Source organism: Heterodontus francisci, unplaced genomic scaffold (assembly GCF_036365525.1).
Source record: "Heterodontus francisci isolate sHetFra1 unplaced genomic scaffold, sHetFra1.hap1 HAP1_SCAFFOLD_419, whole genome shotgun sequence".
NCBI lineage: Eukaryota > Metazoa > Chordata > Chondrichthyes > Heterodontiformes > Heterodontidae > Heterodontus > Heterodontus francisci.
In genome coordinates, this window is record NW_027140453.1 from 1,111,121 (window position 1) to 1,135,249 (window position 24,129).

Genomic DNA, 24,129 nt, shown 5'->3' on the forward strand with positions numbered 1-24,129 from the left:
CCAGCCTCTACAACTCTCCGAGATCTTTGTGATCCTGAAATTCTGGACTGTCCGATTTCCATCAATCCACCATTGAGAGCTGTGCACTTAACCACTCAGCTCTGCACCTTTCTTTCCATCCACCTTGACGATACGAAGATACATGATCTTTTTGCATGTCGGATCCTACTCGAAGGGCTGAACGGTCAATTTATGCTCTCGTGCTGCTGTCAGCCAATATTCCTGTACTTGTCGGTTCTCCATTGTTGTGAAAGGCTCTCTTGGGATAGAACCACAGAGAGTTGAGAGGTTTTATTCAGGGATCTAGGTTTTGCTCTGCTGAATCGGAACTGGATCTAAGTTTTAGGTAATATCCCATCTACATAAATGTGCAAATATCCATTGTTCGATCGATCCACAATGTATCTGTGCATCCATCTTTGTGTTTAGATATAGATACATTACTTGTTTGAGACTGTACCTGTCTACCCAACGCTGTGTTTTGGTACTGTTGTTTAGTATAGTGTAGGCGGGAACATCCAGACTCTACATTTTGGGGAAGGCTGGACTCTAACAGTTTTGGGTGAGTTACATGTTTATTCGATTAAGCCAGGATGGCTGGTTTCATATTGCCTGTGTCATGCAGATGTTCTGTCCATGGCTCTGTGCTCCTTTTCTCCAGCAGGAGAGATGAGAATGACAAGGGAAAAAGGTAGGTAAGGCGGTTTCCCGTTACTTTCGTCAGAACAAGACGATAACTGAACCCCTGCTGTTGACCTTGCTCTGAATCACACGTGAACCATCTAGCTAACTGAACTAATAGGTCCCCATCCTACATGCACAACTTACTTAATAATTATGACGAACTCCAAGTAAAATTTTCCAATATTGTCAGAGCTGTTTCTGTGGACATCTGACGAACTGGTCCATACATTGATGCAGAGCCAGTATTGGGAATGTTGCTAGTTTTAATTGCCAAACACCCTGGTTAGTTTATGAGTTTACTTTGGCCTATGTCACTCAAAGGCCCATATCAAATATTAATGATCGGGACAATGCAAATAAGCAGGACACTGTTGAGTAATGTTGTGACATGGTGATGTGGGAGCAGGAAGTAACCATCCATCATATTTTGGAGATGCCACGAAGTTAACGGTCCTGGGTGAGTAGAATATTAGATTAGAGATACAGCACTGAAACAGGCCCTTCGGCCCACCGAGTCTGTGCCGAACATCAACCACCCATTTATACTAATCCTACACTAACCCATATTCCTACCAAACATCCCCACCTGTCCCTATATTTCCCTACCACCTACCTATACTAGTGACAATTTATAATGGCCAATTTACCTATCAACCTGCAAGTCTTTTGGCTTGTGGGAGGAAACCGGAGCACCCGGAGAAAACCCACGCAGACACAGGGAGAACTTGCAAACTCCACACAGGCAGTACCCGGAATCGAACCCGGGTCCCTGGAGCTGTGAGGCTGCGGTGCTAACCACTGCGCCACTGTGTCGAAATATATCAGTGGCCTCAATCAGCACTGAAATTGTTGGGCAGTTTGCTCCCTTCCGTTTGAAGAAAGGGGAGAGAACATGAAATTTGGAAAAATAAACAGTAAGCATTACAGTAAAGAAGCAAAGGTTAAAACAATTAAACATAGAGGAAAGGCGAGGTGGAGAGTGGAAGAAGGCTAGGGAGGCAACCATATGCAGAGAGGCACAGATTGGGAGCAAAATACAGACAAAAATGAACAGGAAAAGTCATTGTTAATTCGTGCTGGGATGCATTTATTGCCCACCCATAATTGCCTTCTGAGTGGTTTGTTAGGCCATGTTTTTATTCTTGTCATGGGATGTGGGCATCGATGGCAAGGCCAACATTTGTTGCCCATCCCTAATTGCCCTTGAACTGAGTGCTTTGCAATTTCAGAGGGCAGTTAACAGTCAACTGCATGCTGCAGGTTTGCAGTCCCATAGAAGATGGTAGATGGGTTTTTATGACAATCGACGACAGTTTCATGGCACCCTGACAGATTTTTATGAATCAGCTGAATTTAAATCCCATCTGCGGCCATTTGAATTCACACAACCAGAACACTAGCCCGGGCTGCAGGATTACTAGCCCAGCAACATTATCATTTTGCTGGCGTCACGCCTGCGTTCAATGTGTTTTAGGTATTTCCACAGTGTTGTTAAGGAAGGAGTTCCTTTTTTGACCCATTTTCTCAGAGGGCGGATTATTCATTTTCAAACATTGCTCGAATCCCCCCAGAAATGTGTCATCAAGCCAGTGGTGATACTGAACACGAGCCTCCTCTCCCCACCCCCACCCTACTCCATCTAAACTTCTATTCCTTTCTCCCTGATGTCAGGTGCATGGCGATGGGGGTTGGTGTGCAATGAGATCTGCAGGAATGATAACAGCACCGCACACATCAACACGACACCTGGGAAACTTGCACTAGTTTGGCAAACATGGGTCTCTCTGAGTGATAAGATAAGAGATAGCAGTGTGAACGATTTACTGTCTAGAGTAAGTGGCTTCTGTTTGAGGTCCCGTGGCCGGTATGTCCTGAGGTCCTGCACGTTGTACAAGAGAGAATGCGGATCATGAAGCGGGTAAGGGATGGGGGAGGGGGAAGGGGAGAAGGGGTGCAACAGAGAGATGGAATGGAGAGAGAGAAAGCAAGAGAGAAAGCAAGCAAGAAAAAAACCATGAAAGGAAGGAAGGGAGGAAGGACGGAAGGACGGAAGGGAAGGAAGGAAGGAAGGAAGTAGAGGAAAGGAAGGAGGCTTGAGTGGATGAATGGGCCTGTTACTGTGTAAGCAGCTCAAGAGGGGCTGAATGGGCCTCCTCTTCTTCCTGTGTAACAAGGTCTAGAGGGGCTGAATGGCCTCTTGCTGCACCTGTGTAGCAGGCTGAGAAGGGGCGGAATGGCCACCTCCAGTTCCTGCTAACAGTTTTGAGACGGAATGAACGGCCTTTAATTATGGTCCAAAGGACTAAAAAACTTTCAGCAGCTCAATCTAAACTGACTTCACCAAGTGAAGCCCTCGGGAGTCTTTGAAGAAGCAGGGCCTTGCAAAATTCGCGTTCTTTTTTGTATGAGTGTCTATCACCGTGGGGACAGGGGGGACACTGTGATAGAATCCAATGCAGCCTCCGTACAAAAACCTCGCTCTACACACCTCGAGGAAGATCAGCAGAAGAGCAGTGGCAACAGAGTAAACGAATAAACATCTCCTCTGGATTATGGCGGGAGCTGGGCCCTTTCAATCTTGTAGATGCCTCAGAATGGTCCAGCTTTATAACCTAGAGCATTCCTCTGGAAAAGAGAATAACTGTGTTATTTGTGTGAAAACTGGTTACTCTTTTACCCCTGAAACACCACCCCGGTGTCTTGGGACCAATATTGATCCCTCAACCAACATCACAATGATCTGCTCATTAATTTCACTGCTGTTTGATGGGACTTCCTTGGTCCAATATCAGTTGCTCTGTCTCCCTGTGGTGACCACTTCCTAAACAAACTGCTTCATTGGCTGTAAGCTGCTTTGTGTGTCCTGATTGTCTTGACCAGTGCTTCCTAAATGCTGAGCAGGTCACTTTTAGCAAACTGTTTTCGACCGGGTTCGTGTAACATGATTTGCTGATGTGCGACAACAGCACCACTCAATTTCGGGACCGGCACCAAACTGACGGTGTTAGGTAAGATAAAGGGGTCTTTTGTTCTCTCTACCTTCATGTCTAGCTGTGTGCATTCCAAGCTTACTGCCCCCCCCCCTCCTCCCCGGACAGTTTAACGAGTTAGGCAGCCGGTTAGATCTGTCTCATGACCGCCGAGAATTGCGCCTAATTTCCCTCCTGCCACAAGCATCCGTTTGTCACTTTGGCGCGGTGTTTCTCTCCCCGGGACGACACTGGCCCTTCCTTCTGGTTCGCAAAGACCAGTCCAACGGGACACCCGCTTGGTGATGTGTTCCACGGTAAACCGCCCGGCACAGACCCGTTCAGCTGCAAGGGTAACAGTTCCCGGGCCAGTTCATGACTGGGTTTAGGCCACTGTGCAGGAAACATAGCTTACTTCGGCGACGGGACCAAGTTAACAGTTTTCGGTAAGGGACTCTGTTCTTCCTATCAGATCAACATCTAGGTTTATATGCGGGGAGTAAGTTCAGATATTAGATGCAGAAAGGGGTTAAATCATGAGGACTTGGTTACTCAGACTAAGCTGACAGTCCCTTGAATCGAGATCATTAAAGGGCTGATATAATCGAGGTGCTTGAGGTGTTGGATCGATAGAGAGAAACTGCTTCTTCAGGTTGGGGGGAGTCCAGAACAATTTAAATTCGAGCCGTTCAGGGGTGATATCAGGAACTCTCCCCGCACCCCCCACAACAAAATAATATGCTGTTGAGGCTGGGCGTCGATTGATAAGTTCAAATTCAAGATTGTTAGATTTTTGTTAAACAGAAGTATTGACAGTTACAGAACCAAGGTGGGATGATGGAGTTAAGATTCAGAACAACCCTGATCTAACTGCATGGTGGAAGAGGCTCGAAGGGCTGAACAGCCACCTCCTGTCCCCCTGTTCCAACACCCTTTACGGGCCATTGAAACAGTCAGAACTTCAATGGAATAGACTTAACAATCTAGACTAGAGGGGGATTTTGCGACAGCCCCATACCATTGTGTAATGCTAGAGAAGCATATTTCGGAGATGGGACCAAACTGGTGGTTTTAGGTGAGTGAATGCATTCCTAATGCTGGAAAAGTTAATTCAATTTGGGAATTCACGTGGGGTGGTCCAGGGAGTGAAAATATGGGAATTTGGTGAATTGATTTCGACTCTTGAGCTGCCAAAGGGAGACCTACAACTGCTGAATTCACGTCACTGGATGGAAAGGGGTTTGAGTGGGGACATAAGGTAGGGTCTCTAAAATAAACAGTGTAAACAGCAATTGCAGCTGCAAATGAGAACAGAACAAGAGGACACAGGCACAGAACGAAAACTGTCAGATTCAATTCTTCAGTATGCCGTTATGGACTGCATATGATTAAAAAAGCAGAGGCTCTGGATAGAGCAAAACAAAACATATTTACAAGTGAGCTCCCAAAACTGAGAGGATATAACCACAGGAAAGAATGAAGAGGCTGGTGCTGTTTTCTCTAGAAAAGAGAAGGCTGAAGGGAATAACCTGATCGAGGTATTTAAAATTATGACAGAGGCAAGATGATTCTACTTGTTGGGGAGACCAGAACCAGGGGACCATCAATATAAGACAGTTACTAATAAATCCAATATGGAATTCAGGAGAAGCCTTTTCAACCAGAGAGTGGCGAGAATGTGGACCTCGCTACCACAGGGAGTGGGCTGAGGCGAATAGCAGAGATGTATTTAAGAGGGAAGCTGGATAAACATATGGGGGAGAAAGGAATAAAAGGACCTATTGATGGGGTGAGATGAAGAGGGTGTGAGAAGGATAATGTGTAGCATTTAATCGGCTAGGATGTAGTGGGCTGAATGGCCTGGTTCGGTGCTGAAGTGTCGATATGATTTGATGTATTCCCCATTAACCTGAAGCGTTTAAATGGATGAGAAATATCAAAAGGGATTTTTTAAATTTGTGAATGGAGACTGGGTGTAGAATGCACATTGAACGGCCTGGGAAACGTGAGCTGAAAGTCCAGGGCAGATTGCGAATGATCTTTCCTCATTTACCAGAATCATGCCGGAATTAAATTGTGGGGGCAGGTTGCTTAGAGATGTTGAGCATTGGAGATTAAGGATTGATCCAACTGATGTGTTTAAGATAATGAGAGGATTCGATAGGGCAGATAGAGCTGCAATTTACGCGGGTGTCAGAGCCCAGAACAAGGGTGAGGGTGGAGGGGAGCATTAGCTTAACATTAAAGCTTGGCCGTTCAGGGGTGATGCCAGAAAGGACATAACTGAACAAACGGTGGTGGAAATCTGGGCCTCTCTCCCCTATGAAACTGCTGAGGCCACAGGGTCAATTGTCACTTCCCAATCTGAGAATGATAGAGCCTTGTTAGGAAAAGGGTTTGGAACACAAACAGGCTGATGGGGTTACAATACAGATGAGTCATGACCTCACTGAATGTCGGAACAAGCTCGATGGGCTGAATGGCCTACTCCAGCGACAGCATTTCTATGTTCCTTTGTGCCAATACTCCGGGAGGTTCTTTCTAGTTGTGAAAGGCTCCTTCAGGACATGAATCAGAGAGAGGTGAGAGGTTTTGATGCAGGGATTTAGCTCTGTGCTCTTCTGATATTTACTACTTCGGAGCTGGTACCAAGTTAACTGTTTTAGGTACGTTACCGTCTATATAAACATCTATTGTTCCATCATCCATAATGTATCGGTCTGTGTATCCATCTTTATGTTTATCTATCGACGTAGCTACTTTTCTGTCGGTGTATATGTCTATCCAAAGGTGTGTTCTTTGGTACTGTTGTTTAGTATAGTGCAGGCGGGAGCTACCAGCCTTTACATTTTGGAGAACGTTCGGCTCTAACAGTATTGGGTGAGTTAGACTTTCATTCAATGAAGCTAGGGATGCTGGGTTCATCTTGTCTGTGCAGGCTGGTGGTCATCTGATGGACTGGCTCTCTGCTCCTTTTCACCAGCAGGAGAGAGGAGCATGAATGGGGAGGAGTGTCTATGAGGAGGCTTCCCCTTGCCTTCCCCAGACACGGTGAGAAATGAATCCGTTCTGTAAGCATTTTTCTAACTGGCACGTTCGGCACCTGAGCTATCTGGTCCCCAACTTGTGTGTAGAAGTTAATTAATAACTATGAACAACTCCATGTAAAATCTTCCAGTATTATAAGCACTGTATCTGTGGACATCTAACATATTCACAGATGGATAGATAGACGGTACTGTGAATGTTGCTAGCTTTAATGGTCAAGCCCCCTCTCCCCCACCTCCCCACCCGGTTATTTTATGCGTGTACTTTGTTGTATGGTCAGCTCATGTTAGTCAAAGGGCAATATCAAATATTAATGAGATGGACACTGAAAACTGGCAGGGCGCTATTGAGGAATGTTTTCGTGTTGTGACATGATGATGTGGGTGCAGGAAATACCCAGCTATCATATTTTGGAGACGGCACTAAGTTAACAGTCCTGGGTGAGTGAGATATTTGTTGAAACATATCAGTGGTCTCAGTAAGTATTAAAACTGTCGGCCGGTTTGCTCCCATCAGTTTGAAGAAAGGGGAGAGAACGTAAACTTTAGAAAAAAACAAAGAGTAGCGAAGCAAGAGTTAAAACAAATAAACATAGGGGAATGGCGAGGTGGAAATGGAGGAAGGCTAGGGAGGCAAACCATATCTACAGAGAGACAGATTGGGAGCAAAATGCAGGCAAAAGGGGACAGAGAATTAGAGAGAAAAAGTTTGGAGAGGTAGAGACAAAGACAAAAGAAATGACAAACAGAGGTAAAGAGGGAAAGGGCGGGGTAATGAATGCCACCCAATACAAAATGATGCAACTGTGCTTAATTAACCGGCGTGTAGAGAGTTAAAGATTCCCTAGCTTTGTTACAACTGTGTAACATTGTGTCAGGGAACAATGACTACACATTTGGCGATGGCACAAACCTCGTGGTTTTAGGTAACTGATTAACGTGGCGTCAGTGAGAATCATTCCGCACGGTCTGATATGGTATAGTCTGATTGAAATTTACAAGATTAATATATGAAGATAACGCTAATCATATTTCCTATTCAGGTGACATCCGTTTCTTAACAATGACCGATTGTGTGTGTGGAAATCAACAAGTGATAGCTATCTGAAAAAGCAGACTCTGAATGGCCTACCACTGCCCCTAATGTTACTCTATCAGTTTAATGCGAGGAGTGAGATAGAGAGAGAGCTAGGTTAAAAAAAGAGACAAGATGTTTGAAATGACCAGTTGATGATTCTGGAACGCACCATCATTGATTAAAGATTCACGAGGAGTTGAGTAAGGAAGTGAGGATTAACATTTACAAATCACTGGTTCGGTCCCAGCTGGAGTATTGTGTTCAGTTCTCGGTACCACACTTTATGAAGGATGTCGAGGCCTTAGATTGGGAGCAGAAATGATTCACCAGAATTGTACCAGAGATGAGGGACCTCAGATAGTTGTAGAGACTGGAGAACCTGGGCTTGTTCTCCTTTAAACAGAGAAGGTTAAAGGGAGATAGAATAGAGGTGTTCAAATTAATGAAGGTTTTGGATCGAGTTAATAATCAGAAACTGTCTCCATTGGTAGAAGGGTCGGTAACCAGAGGACACAGGTTTTGAGGCAATTAACAAAAAGGACCAGAGGCGGGATGAAGAGACATTCTCCCACAGAGGTAGTTACTGTGATCGGGAAGGCACATCTGAAATGGTGGTGGAAGTTGGTTCAGTCGTGACTTTCAAATGGGAATTGGATAGATACTCGAAGGGAAATATACTGGACTATGGGAAAACTCTTTCATAAAGTCAGCACAGGACCTTCGGGCCGAATGGTCTCCCCTTCTGCGCTGCATATTTCTATGATTCTATGAGCTTGTTCATTGAGCCACAAATATAAATTAGGAGATATATAAATTAAGGAGATGTGATCTACAAACCCTTTCGAGGACAGGGTCCAAGTGTGATATAGGCAAGACCTGCACCTCGCCTTCTGAGGTTTTGTTACAAGGGTCTCTCACTGTGTTCTGGCAATCAATATTACTTCGGAAGCGGTACCAAGTTAGTTGTGACAGGTGAGTCCAGGAATGTTAGGCCAATTCTGAGAATGCATGTTGTCTGAAATGGTCGGAAAGATGTTTAAGGCTCCGGGTTCATTGGTGAAAGACATTTTTCCAATGCATTTAAGACACAAACAGAGACAGAGAGAGAGAGAAGGAGAAAGACTGATTCTTGAACTGGATCTGTGTTTAAAGAAGGGAAAATTTCTCCCATTTAGCTGATCATGGACAAACAAACAAGAGCTGTATTATTCACTCAAATATTCGGCAACCTTTCAGGGACCAGTATAGTTTAGTAACAGGGCTGAAACACTGTGTTCTGGAAGCTACGAGTATTTCTTCGGTGACGGGACAAAACTGACTGTGTTGGGTGAGTTGGACGTTCTTTGAAAAAAAAATGATTGTAGCTCACGCTGTTTCTGAGTTTCAGTTTGCAACTGAAATGTTGCATTGACAAATAACAAAAAAATTTCAGGCAGCATTTCCAATGTGCATAAAAGGCAGAATAGATGGAAAATACTAAGATGCACAGGGAAATACATTTTTTTAATTCGTTCGTGGCATGTGGACCAGAATTTATTGCCCATCCATAATTGCCCTCTGAGTGGTCTGCTAGCTCATTTTTTTTCATCAGATATGGGCGTCGCTGGCAAGGCCAAGTTTTTCTGCCCAACCCTAATTGCTCTTGGACTGGGTGGTTTGCTGTTTCAGAAGGCAGTTGAGAGTCAACTGAAGTCTGAAGTCACTTATATGACAACAGGCGGGGTTTTCTGACAATTGACGATAGTTTCATGCAGTTAAACCAGACTTTCATTTATCAGTTGAAGTTTAATTCCTCTAGCTACCCCCGGGATTTGAACCAGAACATTACTAGCACAGTGACATTATCACTTTGCAACCATCGCCCCTGCACTCAATGGGGTGTAGGTCTTTCCGCAGTCCTGTCAGGGAGGGAGTTGCAGATTTGTGAACCGTTTTCTCAGAGGGCAGATTATTTGTTTCCAAAAAATGCTGTCATCGTTCTTCCCCCAGAATGAGTGAAATAAAACATCATAATTACATTTAATTATATAGAATTTACAGTGTGTCAGCAAGCCAGTGGTGAAACTGCACACGAGCCTCCTCTCACCCTTACATCATCTAATCTTCTATTCCTTTCTCTCCCATGTCTTTTTCCAATTTACTCCTTGAAAGCATCTCCAAAATCCATCTCAACCCATTCCCTGTGGTAGTGCATTCCACATTATTACCACTATCTGAGTAACGAACTTCCCTTTCTATTCCTCACAATGATTTTCTAATTAACATTATAATGCCCTTAACATAAAGAGTCAAATCTCCAGTGCATTCTGTGTGAGGTTTTGCATCAGTGCACCAGCTTCATTGCTCTTCGACCTGTAGTTATACTATTGTCATGTAACATTGTGTACAGGAAATACTCTGTATTACTTCGGTGACGGGACAAAATTGATTGTTTTAGGTGAGCACAGAACTGAAGCTTTTGTTGTTTTCGTTAATGAGGATCCCTGAGATTCTCAGACGAAATTAGATGCTCTAAAATACATCATGTTCTCGGTCACAGGATCACCTCGCCGATTTATATTGGCAGCCGGACCTGCAATATCTTGGTTTAAACATCTTTCACCTTTGTTTTCAACTCACCCCAAGGCCTCGCTGTCTCCCTGTCCCTGCAACGTCCTCCGGCCCCTACAAACCTCCCTATCCCTGTAACCGCCTCCAGCCTCTATAACTCTCCTTATCCCTGTAACATCCTCCAATCCCGACAAATCTCGCTGTCTCTGTAACCTCCACCAGGCCCTATAACTAACCTTTTGTTCTCCTGTCCAATATCTAGGGTGCATTGCCGCTGTCTTTACATCACACATTAATAGTATGTAAATCTACAATTTGAGTACATCATTTCGAAGACGGTGCATTTTAGCATTTCTAACTTGATGGGAGTTTTAACACTGACAGGCATCACTGTGCTCAAATAACTACGATTATACTTTTGGCGATGGGACCAAGTTAGTAGTTTTCGGTAGGTGAACGGTTTCAGCATTGTATTCATTTTACAGTTTAATTGCTATTATGTTGCCTCCAATGGGGAGTGGCGAGGGTTTAGTTAATGATTTGACCCAATCTCCAGCCTGCCTTTAAAAGAGATTAATTTGCTTCTCTTTTAGAGTAACACTATTGTTAAATTGTTCCATTCACTATCTACTGGGATAGTCAAACTTGATAAAGCCATTTGTTGGTCTATTGTTATATTCTGTGATTGCCCACAACTCTCCATTATTCTAGTTATCAATGGGAATATTAAGAATCTCATTGTAGCTTTTTATGTGAAACTAAAGCCGTACTGGGATGTCGAACATCAGATATTTTGATGGAAAACCCTCTGATTTCACCTCTCGCAGAGGAATCCGTAGTAAAAGTACATGATAATAATTGATTGTAAAAGATCTCTGGAACTCCCTCTTCAACAAAAAGCTGTGAATCCTGGAGGGCGATTAGACCTGACAAAATTGAGATGGAAATAACTTTGTTTGGGGAGGTTATCGAGGGATATCGAGATCAGAATGGTAAATGAAGTGAGGTACAGATCAGCCTTTGAATAGAGGAGCAGGATAGAGGGGCTGAATGGCCGCCTCCTGGTGCAATAGGTTGTCTGGAGGGTAATAGTTTTGTAATGGGAGTGTAACACTGTGTTATGGAAAGACCGAACCATTATATTTTGGCCAAGGGACCAAGCTCACAGTTTTGGGTATGTAAATGTTAAAGACTTTGTTTGTCTAACTAGTCCTTGAAGCGGCCAACACTCCCAGCTTATACACACTACTGAGTCAGCGGCGCTTGAGATGGCTTGGCCATGTGAGCCGCATGGAAGATGGCAGGATCCCCAAAGACACATTGTACAGCGAGCTCGCCACTGGTATCAGACCCACTGGCTGTCCATGTCTCCGCTATAAAGACGTCTGCAAACGCGACATGAAATCGTGTGACATTGATCACAAGTCGTGGGAGTCAGTTGCCAGCGTTCGCCAGAGCTGGCGGGCAGCCATAAAGACAGGGCTAAATTGTGGCGAGTCGAAGAGACTTAGTAGTTGGCAGGAAAAAAGACAGAGGCGCAAGGGGACAGCCAACTGTGCAACAGCCCCGACAAACAAATTTCTCTGCAGCACCTGTGGAAGAGCCTGTCACTCCAGAATTGGCCTTTATAGCCACTCCAGGCGCTGCTTGACAAACCACTGACCACCTCCAGGCGCGTATCCATTGTCTCTCGAGATAAGTAGGCCCAAAAGAAAGAAAAGAAAGAAGAAGGGATAGTCTATCATCATATTCTGTAGTTTCCCATTAGTGTCCAGTTTTCGAATTATCAACCAGCACATCGACAATCTTATTATCCTTTCAAAAATATAGAAAATGCTGTGTGACATTAAACCGACAGAGAAGTGCATTGGGTTGTCCAACGTAGAATGTTATGTTGGAAATGCCTTCTTGTGATTGGCTGAATTGTTTTGGAATTGGGAGACATTCCTCAGGCTCTTTTCTCAGGAGGGTTATTGGGTGGAGTAGAATCCAGGATAGACATGGCTGGAAAGACATGACCCTAATACTTTTGTCAATCCATACTTTATGGGCTTGCAGCCAAAATTAAGTCAACAATTCTGAGCTGTTGCCGCATAAAATTGTTAACCTCACACTAATTAATAAAAATGACCGCTTCGATTTTGTTTTAGAAGATTGTGCTTTGCCTTCATCCGTATAAAATTCAATCCCATTCTGAAACAGAGTTTGTTCAGCTTGTTATGATTAACGTCCTGAAACAGTGATCTTCTGGAATGAATGCTCACTGTTGATAATGGGACAGACTTCTAAAAAAAACAGTTGATGGAAATAATTCGACAAGTATGCATGTTGGACACAAGAATACCACTCGGCCCATCTTACTCGAGTCGGCTGTTGGGAAATGTTCTCCAATTCGCCTCCCTCACCCCTTTTCTTTCTATACAGCCCTGCAATTTTCGCCTTTTTGAACTATGCTCCAATTCTTTTTTGAAGTTCAATATGCAATCAGTATCTATCACATTTTCAGGTAATGCATTCCATATCATAACAAGTCGTTGTGTAAAGAAATGGCCCCTCAATAAACATCTGGATCTTTTGCCAATTGCCTTAAATCTATGTTCTCTGGTTGTGAAATCTCCGGCCTGTGGAATCAGTCTCCCCCTACTGACTCTAACAAAGCCCTTCGTGGCTTTGAAATCAACTATTAAATCTCTCCTTCACCTTCTCTGGGAGAACAATCCCACCTTCTCCAGTCTGTCCACATAACTGAGTCCCTCATTTCTAGGACCATTCCAGTAAATCTCTCTCTGCACGCTCTCCAAGACCTTGACATCCTTCCAAAAGTGTGGTGCCCTGAATTGGGCACGAGACTCCAGCTCAGGCGTAACTGAGGGCCCTGGTAGTTTTACAACTGGCCTGTGATATTGTGTGCAGCTGGGACCTCGATCTCTTACTTTGGCTCTGGGATTACGTTCTAGGTAGGTGAACAAGAATAGATCTCAATATTCAAATTTAATTCCCTCTAAGTGTTCATTCATTGCTTCGTAATTCTGCCAAAACTCACAAACCTGGCCACATACTGGAAAACTTGAGTAAATTTGTATCCCAAGATGCACAATTTTGCAAAGACAACGTTACCAGACTTCTCTGTGTCTACCCTCTGGAACCCCCCAACCCTTTCATAATCTTAGACGCCTCTTTCAGGTCACCTCTAAGCCTTCTCTTATCTATCATAAAGGCTATTCAGTCTTTCCTGATAGGTAAATATGTATGAAGACGAGAACTGTGCACAGTGATCCAAGTGTGGTCTAACCGAGGGATATGGAGACCAGAACTGTGCACAGAGCTCCAAGAACGTCTAAGCAAATTTTACCATAATTTCTCTGCTTTAAAATGGAATGGTGGAGAAAAGGACAGACAAATCTACACATTGCAATTGGTTGAATTATAATTGTTCAAAGGTGTCAGAGCATTCGATGAAGTATCGTGTAATCATTGGTCCCCAGCAGTTTTAATACTGCTTTGTAACACTGTGTTCTGGAAACAGCACACCTCTCCGCTTTGGCGATGGGACAAGATTAACAGTTCTGGGTATGTAAAACCGAGCGATGTGTCCCCCCAGTGGTCAATGTAAAAGCATTAATCTTCACCAATGTAAAAGCAGAGAGGCAAGGCTCAACTAGTAGTGATTATCTTAAAGGCTGAACTCAGGAAGGGCCACTGTCGAGTTTATAACAGATGCAAACCCGAGTCAACGATTTTGAAAGGACTCCAATCAAACACAAGAAGCCACAAAGGACCATTCATCCCTTGAGCCTCTTACACCATTCACTTAAATCATGGCTGAGTTTTATCTTAGCTCCAGCTACCGTCTTTGGTTCCATAACCTTTAACACACTGACCCAACAAAAATGATTGAATGTAATAAACAAAGACTAGATCTAGTCAAGGTTGTAGAAGATTAGATACTAAATGGCAAACTCACCTAGTCTTCCTTCAAGAAAATAACTAAATTGAGTGCATAAGGAATTGACTTACATTTATGCTGAAACACTATTTCAAATCAGAATTCAAAGTGAGAGGTACTTGGCAATGTCCAAACAGTTTAACAATTTCACTACTTGCTTTCTTGGCATACTAAATAAATATAGGGAACAAGCTACTGCATTGGCAGTCTACGGGAACTGTTAGGCAATCCTAGTTTTCTGATCGGAATGTAGCATTGTGGATGTAACTACTAACTTTCATTTTGGCCCCGGTTCCAAATTAACAGTGTTGGGTAAGTTTTAAAAAATGTAACGTTTTGAGTGCGTCAATTAAGTTAGTTGCATATTTACCCATGGCATTGCACTCCAGTACATAACTGCACAGTGCTGTATGTCTGACCCTGCTACCCAGATTTCCCTCGTTGCCCCACTTATTACCAAATTATCGTAATAATTATTATATTTATTTCGCAATATTTCAGCAAGATGTATTCTGAAAACAAGTAGGATAAAGCAGAGAAGATTAAGTGGTGGTGGGAGGATTGATACCAGGGAGAAAGGATTTCAGCTTTGTAGAGAGACTGGAAAAGCTGAATATTGTTCTCCTTGGAGCAGAGAAGGTTAAAGAAGATTTGCCAGTGTGGTACCAGGGATGAATGACTTCAATTGTGTGGAGATACTGGAGAAACTGGGGTTGTTCTCCTTAGAGAAGAGAAGGTTAAGGTGAGAATTAATATCATATTCAAAATGTCCAAAATCATATGGTTTGTAATAGAGTAAATAAGAATAACTCATTTCTGCTGGGAGAAGAGTCGGTAAGCAAAGAGAACAGATTTGTGATTGGCAAAAGAAACAAAGAGGGAGATGAGTATTTGCTTTTACACAGCCAATTGTTGTGATGTGGAATGCACTGCCTGAAAATAGCTCAAACAATGCATTTGATGCATACTTGAAGGCGAACAAATGTAGGGTTATGGTGAAGCAGCAAGAAGCTCTGGGTGTTCGCAGAAGATTGAGCAACCTGAAGGCTTAATTCTAATTGGTATCCCCTGATGCAGTGCGACATAGTACTTGTCTGCATCTTTAATATTGACTAATATCCAATAATAACAGCAAGCATAGCACAGGGCTTCCTTTGCAGGGGATTAGCTAGCATTCCAAAGCACAGAAGTTACATGAAACTTATATAGAACTTTGGTTAGATTGTTGCAATTTCAATGAATTTCGATGTAAAATCCCCAGCACCAACTCCATCCATCTGGAGGGGAGAGACACTCTTGTTAGTTTTAGTGTAGGGTTGTAGCATGGTGCTTCAGGATATGAACAGTATTCTGGAGGGGGCACGAAGCTAAGCGTTTCGGGTGAGTAGCTGACAGTACAAGAGGTCTCAGTTAATGATGGATGGACAGAAGTCTGCTGTTGTTATACGGATGCAGTTCTCTAATTGTGGGGAGGGATTTTAGCAGATGAACACGAGGATTCATTTCACGTGTAGGGGACATTTACGCGGGATTCGTGCATTGTTCTGTCAGTGAGGCGGTGGCTCCTTATTTCTGTAACTTCCTCTGGACCTAAAAGAAACCCTGATGATTTCTCTGTGCTCCTCCAATTCTGGCCTCTTGTGCATCCTGCCCTCCCTCGAACCCACCATTGGCGGCTGTGCCTTCAGCTGCCTGAGCCCTAAACCCTGGAATTCCCTCCTTATACACCTCTGCTTCTCTCCCTCTCTCCTTCTTTGAGAAGTATCTTAGAACCTACTTCTTTGACAGGTCACCTGTCCCTAATATCTACTTCGATAACACGGTATCAAGTTGCTGTCTGAGTTGCTCTGATGGTGTGATTTTTCACTGCATCAACGGTGCTAGTTAAATGCAATTTTTTGTTGTTATTAATCACCAGGTAGGCCTCGCCTGGAGTATTGTGACCAATTCGTGGCGAACACACTTTAGGAAGGATGTCAAGGCCATAGAGAGGGTGCAGAAGATGTTTACTAGAATGGTACCAGACATGGGGAGGTTTCACTTGTGTTTAGAAATGGGAGAAGCTGGGATTGTTCTCCTTGGAGCAGAGAAGGCGAAGGGGAGATCAGTGTTGTTTTATTAAACTTATTCTTAAAATAAAGACACATTCGCAAGTAACCAGGAAAAGCAGACAAAATATAAAGGGAAAATTAATTGAAGACAAACAACAGCGTGGTGAATCCCGGAGGGAGGAAGTCCCAATAAAAGTACAATTGTTAAGACCAAAATTAAACTTGCGTTCAGCCCCTTTGCAAACAGGCAGATTTTGGACAGCAACGTGCGCAAGGCACTTTCGTGTATTGCAGCAAAGGTACCAAACGAACGAGTGCTTGGTAAAGACGCACCATTGTCAAACTGCATCTGTCAATTGCAGCTCAACTGGTTGAGAAAGAGACCAGATCTCAAAATACAGCTTGGGTTTAAGTATTTCAGTGAAGTTACACAGTGGTGACACTCTTACCTCCGAGTCAAAAAAAAAAGCGAATTCCACATTCTCACTATTCTCTGGGTGAAGAGGAGTCTCCTGAAATCTCCATTGGTTCAATATTCAGAACAAAAATGTAACAAAATTAGGCATCAGTCATTATGTTAATGATTGTATCATTTTAATATTCATGGCATTCTCACAGAGTCTTGACTGTAAACCCAAACCTGTTCAGGTATTTCTTTCGCAATATTACGCTCATAGAGCTTTAGAGTTAAAGAACTGACTGTGGAGTGTAGTCACTGTTGTAATGTAGGGAAAGGTTTCAGCCAAAATGCGCACAGCAAGATCCCACAAGCATCATTGCACTAAATGACCAGATAACCGGAAATGGTGGATGTGAAGTGCTGAATGAGGGATAAATATTGGCTCGGACACACTCCCCTTATTTTCTTTGAGCCAATACATTGTTTCTCAAACGGTACAATTTTAAATTGGGTGCAGGAACAGAGAAACCAGGGGGATGTATGTTCATAAATCTATGAAGGTGGCAGGGCAGGTTCAAAAGGCTATCAAAATGCACACTGAATCCTTTTGGCTCTGTAAACAGAGGCACAGAGGGCAAAAGCAAAGCTGTTATCATGAACATTTATAAAACACTGTTTAGGCCTCAGTAGCAGCATTGTATTCCATCCTGGTGCCACCCTTTGGAAAACAGGTTAAGTCCCCAGAGAGAATGCAGAGTAGATTGACTGGAATGGTTCCAGAGTTGAGGCACTTCAGATATCGTGAAGAGATTGTAGAAGCTGGGATTGTTCTCCTTGGAGCAGAGAAGGTACAGGGAAAATTTTAATTGAGGTGCTGAAACTCAGGAAGGCTTTTGATAGAGTTAAAAGGGAGAAACCTTTTTTTCCAGTGGGAGGAGGTTCGGTAACCAGAAGGACACAGATTTAAGGTCGTTGGCAAAAAAAAGGGGGATGAGGAAATATTTTGTTTAAACAGCGAGTTGTTGTGATTTGGAATGTAATGCCTGACATGGTGCTGAAAGCAGATTCAATAGTAGCTTCACTTCAATAGTAGCTTTCAAAAGGGAAATAGAGAGAGTTTGAAGGTACATAGTTTACTGGGTTATGTGAGAAGAACAGGGTGGGGAGTAGGATTAATTGGCTAGTTCTACCAAAGAGCTGGAATTCACACAACAGGCCGAATGGTCCCCTCCTTTCATGTGTGAGTTTATGGTAGCACTAATTATTAAATATTACATTTGGGGGAAGAGACAAGAGTAGGATTAGAATCATAATGCAGCACACAGGGGGGCCATTCCGCCCATCGAGTCCATGCCAGCTCTCTGTCTGGCAATCCAATCAGTCCCACTCCCTCGCTCTATCCCTGTGGCCCTGCAAGTTAATTTGCCTCAAGTGTCCATCCAATTTCCTTCTGAAATCATTCATTGTCTCCGCTTCCACCACCCTTGTAGGCAGCGAGTTCCAGGTCATTACCACACGTGGCATAAAAGTGTCCCTCCTCACATCCCCCTGCATCTTTTGCACAGCACCAGAAATCTGTCTCTTCTGGTCCTTGCACCAACAACTAATAGGTGACGCATTTCTTTGTCTACCTTATCTAAATCCGTCATAATCTTGTACGCTGCCATCAAATCTCCCCTCAATCTCCTTTGTTCCAAGCAGAACAATCCCAGCTTCTCCAACCTAACCTTGTAGCTAAAATCCTTCATCCCTGGAACCATTCTGTTAAATATCCTCTGAACCCTTTCAAGGACACTCACAACCTTCCTCAAATGTGGTGATCAGAAGTGGCTGCAAAACTCTAGTTGTTTCCGAACCAGAGCTTTAGAAATGTTCCCCATAACTTCCCTGATAGGAAAGGGCTCTAGATAATGGGACAAGGTGAGTGATAGCCTGGTTATTGAGAACAGGCTGGCCCAGAGTTCAGGGTAACACTTTTCAGATAGACAGGAGAACCTCTTTCATAGTGAGACAGACTTGTACTTCACTCAATGACTAAGAGGTTGAGATGATCAGTTTCTGCCACTTTGGGTTAAAATGTACAAAAGCAGGTCGAGGTTGCAAACTGATTCTACGTTTTATGACTGATCGGTGTTCGGGAAACAGAGAGGTTTATTCTGGAGTTGGCACAAAATTAACTGCTCTGGCTAGAATTGAAAGGTTGATATTGTTTGGTGGTTTAAAATTCTCAAGACGGGTTTCATACTCATCCATATTCTCTCCATTTACTTTTCCTGCAGGCGAAAACGATACGATTAGGCCTGCCAAAGTTACTGTCTTTGAGCCCTCTCCCGAAGAGATTAGAGAAAAGAAAAAAGCCACTGTGGTCTGCCTCGTAAGCGACTTCTACCCCGACAACATCAAGATCCACTGGCTTGTCGATGGCAAGGAGAAAGATGCCAATGACACGAACATTCACACTGATCTCAATGCCATCCTATCAAAAGAAAATACATCTTACAGCATCAGCAGCCGGCTGAGATTCGACGCCCTAGATTGGGCTCGGTCCAAGAACGTTGAGTGCAGAGTAGATCTCTACACTAACGAATCAGTGCCTACAACAAGCAGTTCAACATTAGCTGTCAAAGCAGGTAAGCACACTAGTGAGACCAATACCATTTTATTTCAGCTTCAAAGAAATCAGAAAGTTGCATTTATATAGTACCTGTGCTCTTATGAAAGTACGAATAAGCAAGTAGATGTATCAGTAAGTCAATAAATAATTAAATAATTCATGAAATAGAACAATATTGTAGTGCAAAGGGGAAGATATGGTTAAACACTCAATTAAAATGACTCTCAATATATTAGAGTACAGTGCGGGACTCAATTGTGATAATCTACATTTACACAGTGATTTCATAAAATATTCTGATGCTGAATGTTTATTGATTTTTCTTTCTTTTCCCAGAAATGTGCGGTATAAGTAAAGGTGAATATCTATCTGCTTCTATCTGTATCTGGTCTCCACACTTTGTAAAGGAGGTGAAGGTCCTTGAGAGGGTGCAGAGGAGATTTACCACAATGGTTCCAGAGATGAGGAATTTTAGCTACAAAGTTACATTGGAGAACCTGGGTTGTTCTCCTTGGAGGAAAGGAGATTGAGGGGCTATTTGACAGAGTTGTACAAGATTATGACAGGTTTACAATAGGTAGACAAAGAAAAGTTGTCCCCATGAGTTGCTGGCATAAGGACTGTGGGGGGGGGGTCACAGTTTTCAGGCTTTGGGAAAAAGATGCACTGGGGGGGGATGTGAGGCAGAAGTGTTTTATGCAGCGAGTGGTAATGACCTGGAAGTCACTGTCTACGAGGGTGGTGGAAATGGCGATAATGAATGATTTCATAAGGAAACTGGACGGACTGTTGAGGGTAATTAACTTGCAGGGCAATGGAGATGGAAGGGGAGAGCTGGACTGATTGGATTGCTCTGTAGAGATCCTGCATGGACTCGATGGGCCGAATGACCTCTTTCCGTGCTGTAATGACTCCATGACTCAAAAAATATTCACCAATAATTCTGGAATTATTACTGTGTCAGACATTTCATGTATATACTCATTTCAACATTTCCAAGCTGTAGTTTTACAGTTATACATACTATCATGCACAACGAGTTTATGAGAAAACTCCTCTGGGAGGGAAAGGCCGTTGGAATTTCGAGACCAGCCTAGTCGAATGATATAACCTCACGGTCCTCTTGGGTTCACGACCTCAGGGAAATATGTTGCCCTGTGATGAGGGAGAGGGGACGCCTGGGGATGGGAGGGGAGGGAGCTGTGTACACCTGTCTTAAAACGTACAATTCCTTGGGAGTTGATAGTGTGAATCTGGCGTGGAGATAAGAGGGACAGTTCCACTTCCCAGAGGTTAAATTAGTTTAACACATCATCTCAAAGAAGGTTCCTCCAAAGTTGCAGTGCAGCACACACGCTGTCTGCTGGCACTGGGAGAGTCAGTCTGGATTATGGGGTTCATGTCTTTGGACTGGGGCATGAACCCACAATCGTACGACTCAGACAGGAGAGCGTTACCCACTCAGCTAGAGCTGATACATACGTGAGCCATAGCTGACACATAAGTTACAGCGGCCCCAATTCAGATCGGCCATATTGCTGAACTCCATTTGTAGTAAGGAATACCCCAGGGCTCCTTGCGTCAAAGGGAGATCAGTTCTGCTTTCGCAGCTCGACCCTTACATTGGGCTCCTTCACTGACACACATTACATTTTCACGCAGTAGCATTTCTTGCCTTGAGAGAACAGAGATTGCAACATTTCCTGTTACATTTATTTTACAGAGGCGAAAATCCAAAGCATGGCAACAGCAAAACTGACATACCTGATCCTCATCTGCAAAAGCATCTTTTATGCAATTTTCATCTCAACAATTGCTTGGAAAACTAAGGTAAGATTAAAATTACTGAAGTTCTTAACATAGGTATTGTCATGGTGAAACTGGGTAAAGAAGTTTCTCCTGAATTCCAGACTGAAATTACGAGTGACTATCCGATATTCACGAGCCCTAGTTTTGCATTCCTATTGCACGCAGATGGAATACACCAATTCACTTTCCATTCATTCCTGCGCCCACAACACTAACCAACCAATTTAATCCATTTGAACACAATTGTCAATGTTCTGGAATTTCCCTTGGAAAATAATTGAACTTATTGTAACTTTACAAGACTTTATATGCAAGGTTAGGAATGCATGAGCAGGAAAGAGCATGTGCATGGTTCGTCTCGATTATTCATGCACATGATGATCTGGTCAGGACAGTGATGTCGAGTCATTGGAGAGGGTGAAGGGGCGATTTACTTGAACGGTAACAGTGTTGAGGGACCTCAGTGATGTGAGGAGAATACGGAAGTTGGGATTGTTCTCCTTGGATCAGGGAAGGTTAAGGAGAGATTTAATAGAGGTGTGCACAATGATGAAGGGTTTGGATAGGACAGCGAATGGGGTAACAGCTTCAAAGAGGCAGCAGGATTGCCCAACCAAGGACACAGCTGTAAGGTGATTAGCCAAGGGAGCAGAGGGGCAGGTGAGAAATATATTTTGAGCCAGCGAGTTGTTGTGGTTGAGAATGCACTGGCTGAAAGGGCGGTGGAAGCTGATTCAGTAGTAACTTTCAAGAGGGAATTGGATGAATACTTGTTTGAGGGGGTGGAGGTAGTGGGGGAGGGAATAGTCTCAGGGCTATAGGGGAAAGAACTGTGAAATGGGACTAATTGGACAGCTCTTTCAAAATGCCAGTATAGGCACGCGGGACGAATGGCCTCCTTCTGTTCTGTATCAGTCCATAATTCCATGACGATAATAACTCCCTCTTTTTTTTATCATATACCAGACGTCTTACAGCAAAAGGTTTGACTGATCGTCGCAAATTAATGAACTCAAAAGATGGATAAGCAGCAGAACACACGAGGGAGCAAGGGGAGAGAAAATACGATTATTGTGAATATCTCGGGGGTGAATTTCGTCTAAACCACTCCCGCTGTACTCGCGTAACTTTGGCGGACAACCCTAAATACCCATCACCACTGCGGGAAACGAACAGAGGAAATTTTAAGCCCCAGTCTGTCTTTTCCACTCGAATAAGTCCTTTCATATTCTCGTCAATGTATTAAATTCCTGTTGTCTCAGTAGGTGAAGCTTTGAGAAACGTGCAAACTTTTTTTCCAGTTTATTTTGTCTGTTTATTAATTGTTAGTCTGTGTTGTTTGAAACGTTATAAAGAAACATACAACCTTACAGGACGAAAGGAGGCCACTTGGCCCATCGTGCAAGTGCTAGCTCTTTGAAAAAGCCAGTTGTTAATGCCAAGGCGATCAATTCCAGCTTTGCTGATCTCTCCATGAAACTTAAGTCCCTCATTCCGTGCAATTCTAGTAAAGCTGTGTATAATATTAAGCAGTAGTAAACAAATTGTAACTTCAAGTTCTGTTTAGTGCAACTATTAATGTCTTTTTTCCCTTTTCTGTTAATGCAAAAATGTTATTACTATTTGTATCAGACACCTCATCGATTGCAGATGGAAAATGCGCTCATAATTGTCCATTATTTGTCGTGGGGTTCTCAGTGGATCCAGTATCGACAGCTCGCTTGTGATCTTCTATATTTTTTTTCTTTTCTTGTTCACTGGTTAAGAAATAAATAGAATATTTCGACAAAGAAAACCGTTTCTCTCCACTATTATTTCAGTTTTACCCCACGCGCTTGGCACAACATTTCCAAACAACATTAAAATATGCAGGTAGACATTAGATTAATTTTATTGGGTAACGGGATCAAGGGATATTGAGCAAAGATGGGGAAATAGGGTTGGTGTGCAGATCTTCCATGATCTAATTGAATGGCGGAACATGTGCCGGGGTTTAATGGACTCCTCACACTATGCCTATGTAATAGGCTCGAGGGGCTGAATTGGACTCCTCCTGTTGCAATGCAACAGGCTCTCCTGGTTTGAATGACCTCCTCCACCCAATTCTATGCAACAGGCGTGAGAGGGCAGAATCGCTTCCTCGCTCTACGTGGCAGCTTCGAGTGGGCTAAATAGTCTCCTGTTTCCCTGTTGCTATGTGTAACCCATCCCTGACAGCCACTGAGAAGGTGTCGATGAACTACTTTCCTGAATACAAATGAATGTCTTTCTAGGCCATTTCAGAGAGCGGTTATGAGTCAACCACATTGCTGTGGGTCTGGAGTTGCATGTAGGCCAGGCCGGGTAACGGCTGCAGATTTCCACCCCAAAAGAACATGAGTTAACCAGATGGAGTTTGATACAAATCTCTCGCAGTTTCAAGGTCGCCATTGCTGATGTTAGCTATTTATTGCACATTTTGAGCTAATTAGCTGATTTGAAATTCCCCAGCGACCATGATGGGATTTGAACTCATATCTTGGGATTATGAGCCCAGCCCATTCCTACCACAATGCTGTCCTTCCAAGCAATTTCACCGATGAGTGCTTTACCAGACTGTTCTAGATTTGGGCAATTTCATCCCCGGCTTTGGCACCCAGGACGCTGCACCCCTCCTTTGTAAATGGTTTGCTCTGAGCGGGCAATGGCGCTCACAGTCGCCAAGGGATTGTCCACGTGGGAGATGGGTAATGACAGGTGGTTGCTGTCTCCCTTCTGCCCTATGGGGTTACTGAGCGATACTGTTGGGGAGGGATCGAGCCAGTCACCTCTGTGTTTAACTGCACCAGACCCAGGCTGTGTTCAAAGAAACCTAGGAACAAGAGGGGGGCCATTTTGATCCTCGCATCTGTTCTGCCATTCAGTGAGACCTTGTCTGAACTGCACCCCAGCTCCATAGAGATTTCAGCACAGAAACAGACCATTCAGCCCGTCTGGTCCAT

At 43.5% G+C, this 24,129-nt stretch overlaps 1 gene segment (V, D, J or C); it reads left to right on the forward strand.

Annotated features, from left to right (window-relative positions):
- Nucleotides 1-609: 609 nt before the first annotated feature.
- On the forward strand, nucleotides 610-22,943 carry LOC137359855 (T-cell receptor beta-1 chain C region-like). The segment is given in 5 exon segments: nucleotides 610-691; nucleotides 19,005-19,355; nucleotides 19,676-19,696; nucleotides 21,063-21,169; nucleotides 22,115-22,943. Coding segments are annotated over 5 exon segments (561 nt in total).
- The last annotated feature ends 1,186 nt before the right edge of the window (nucleotides 22,944-24,129 follow it).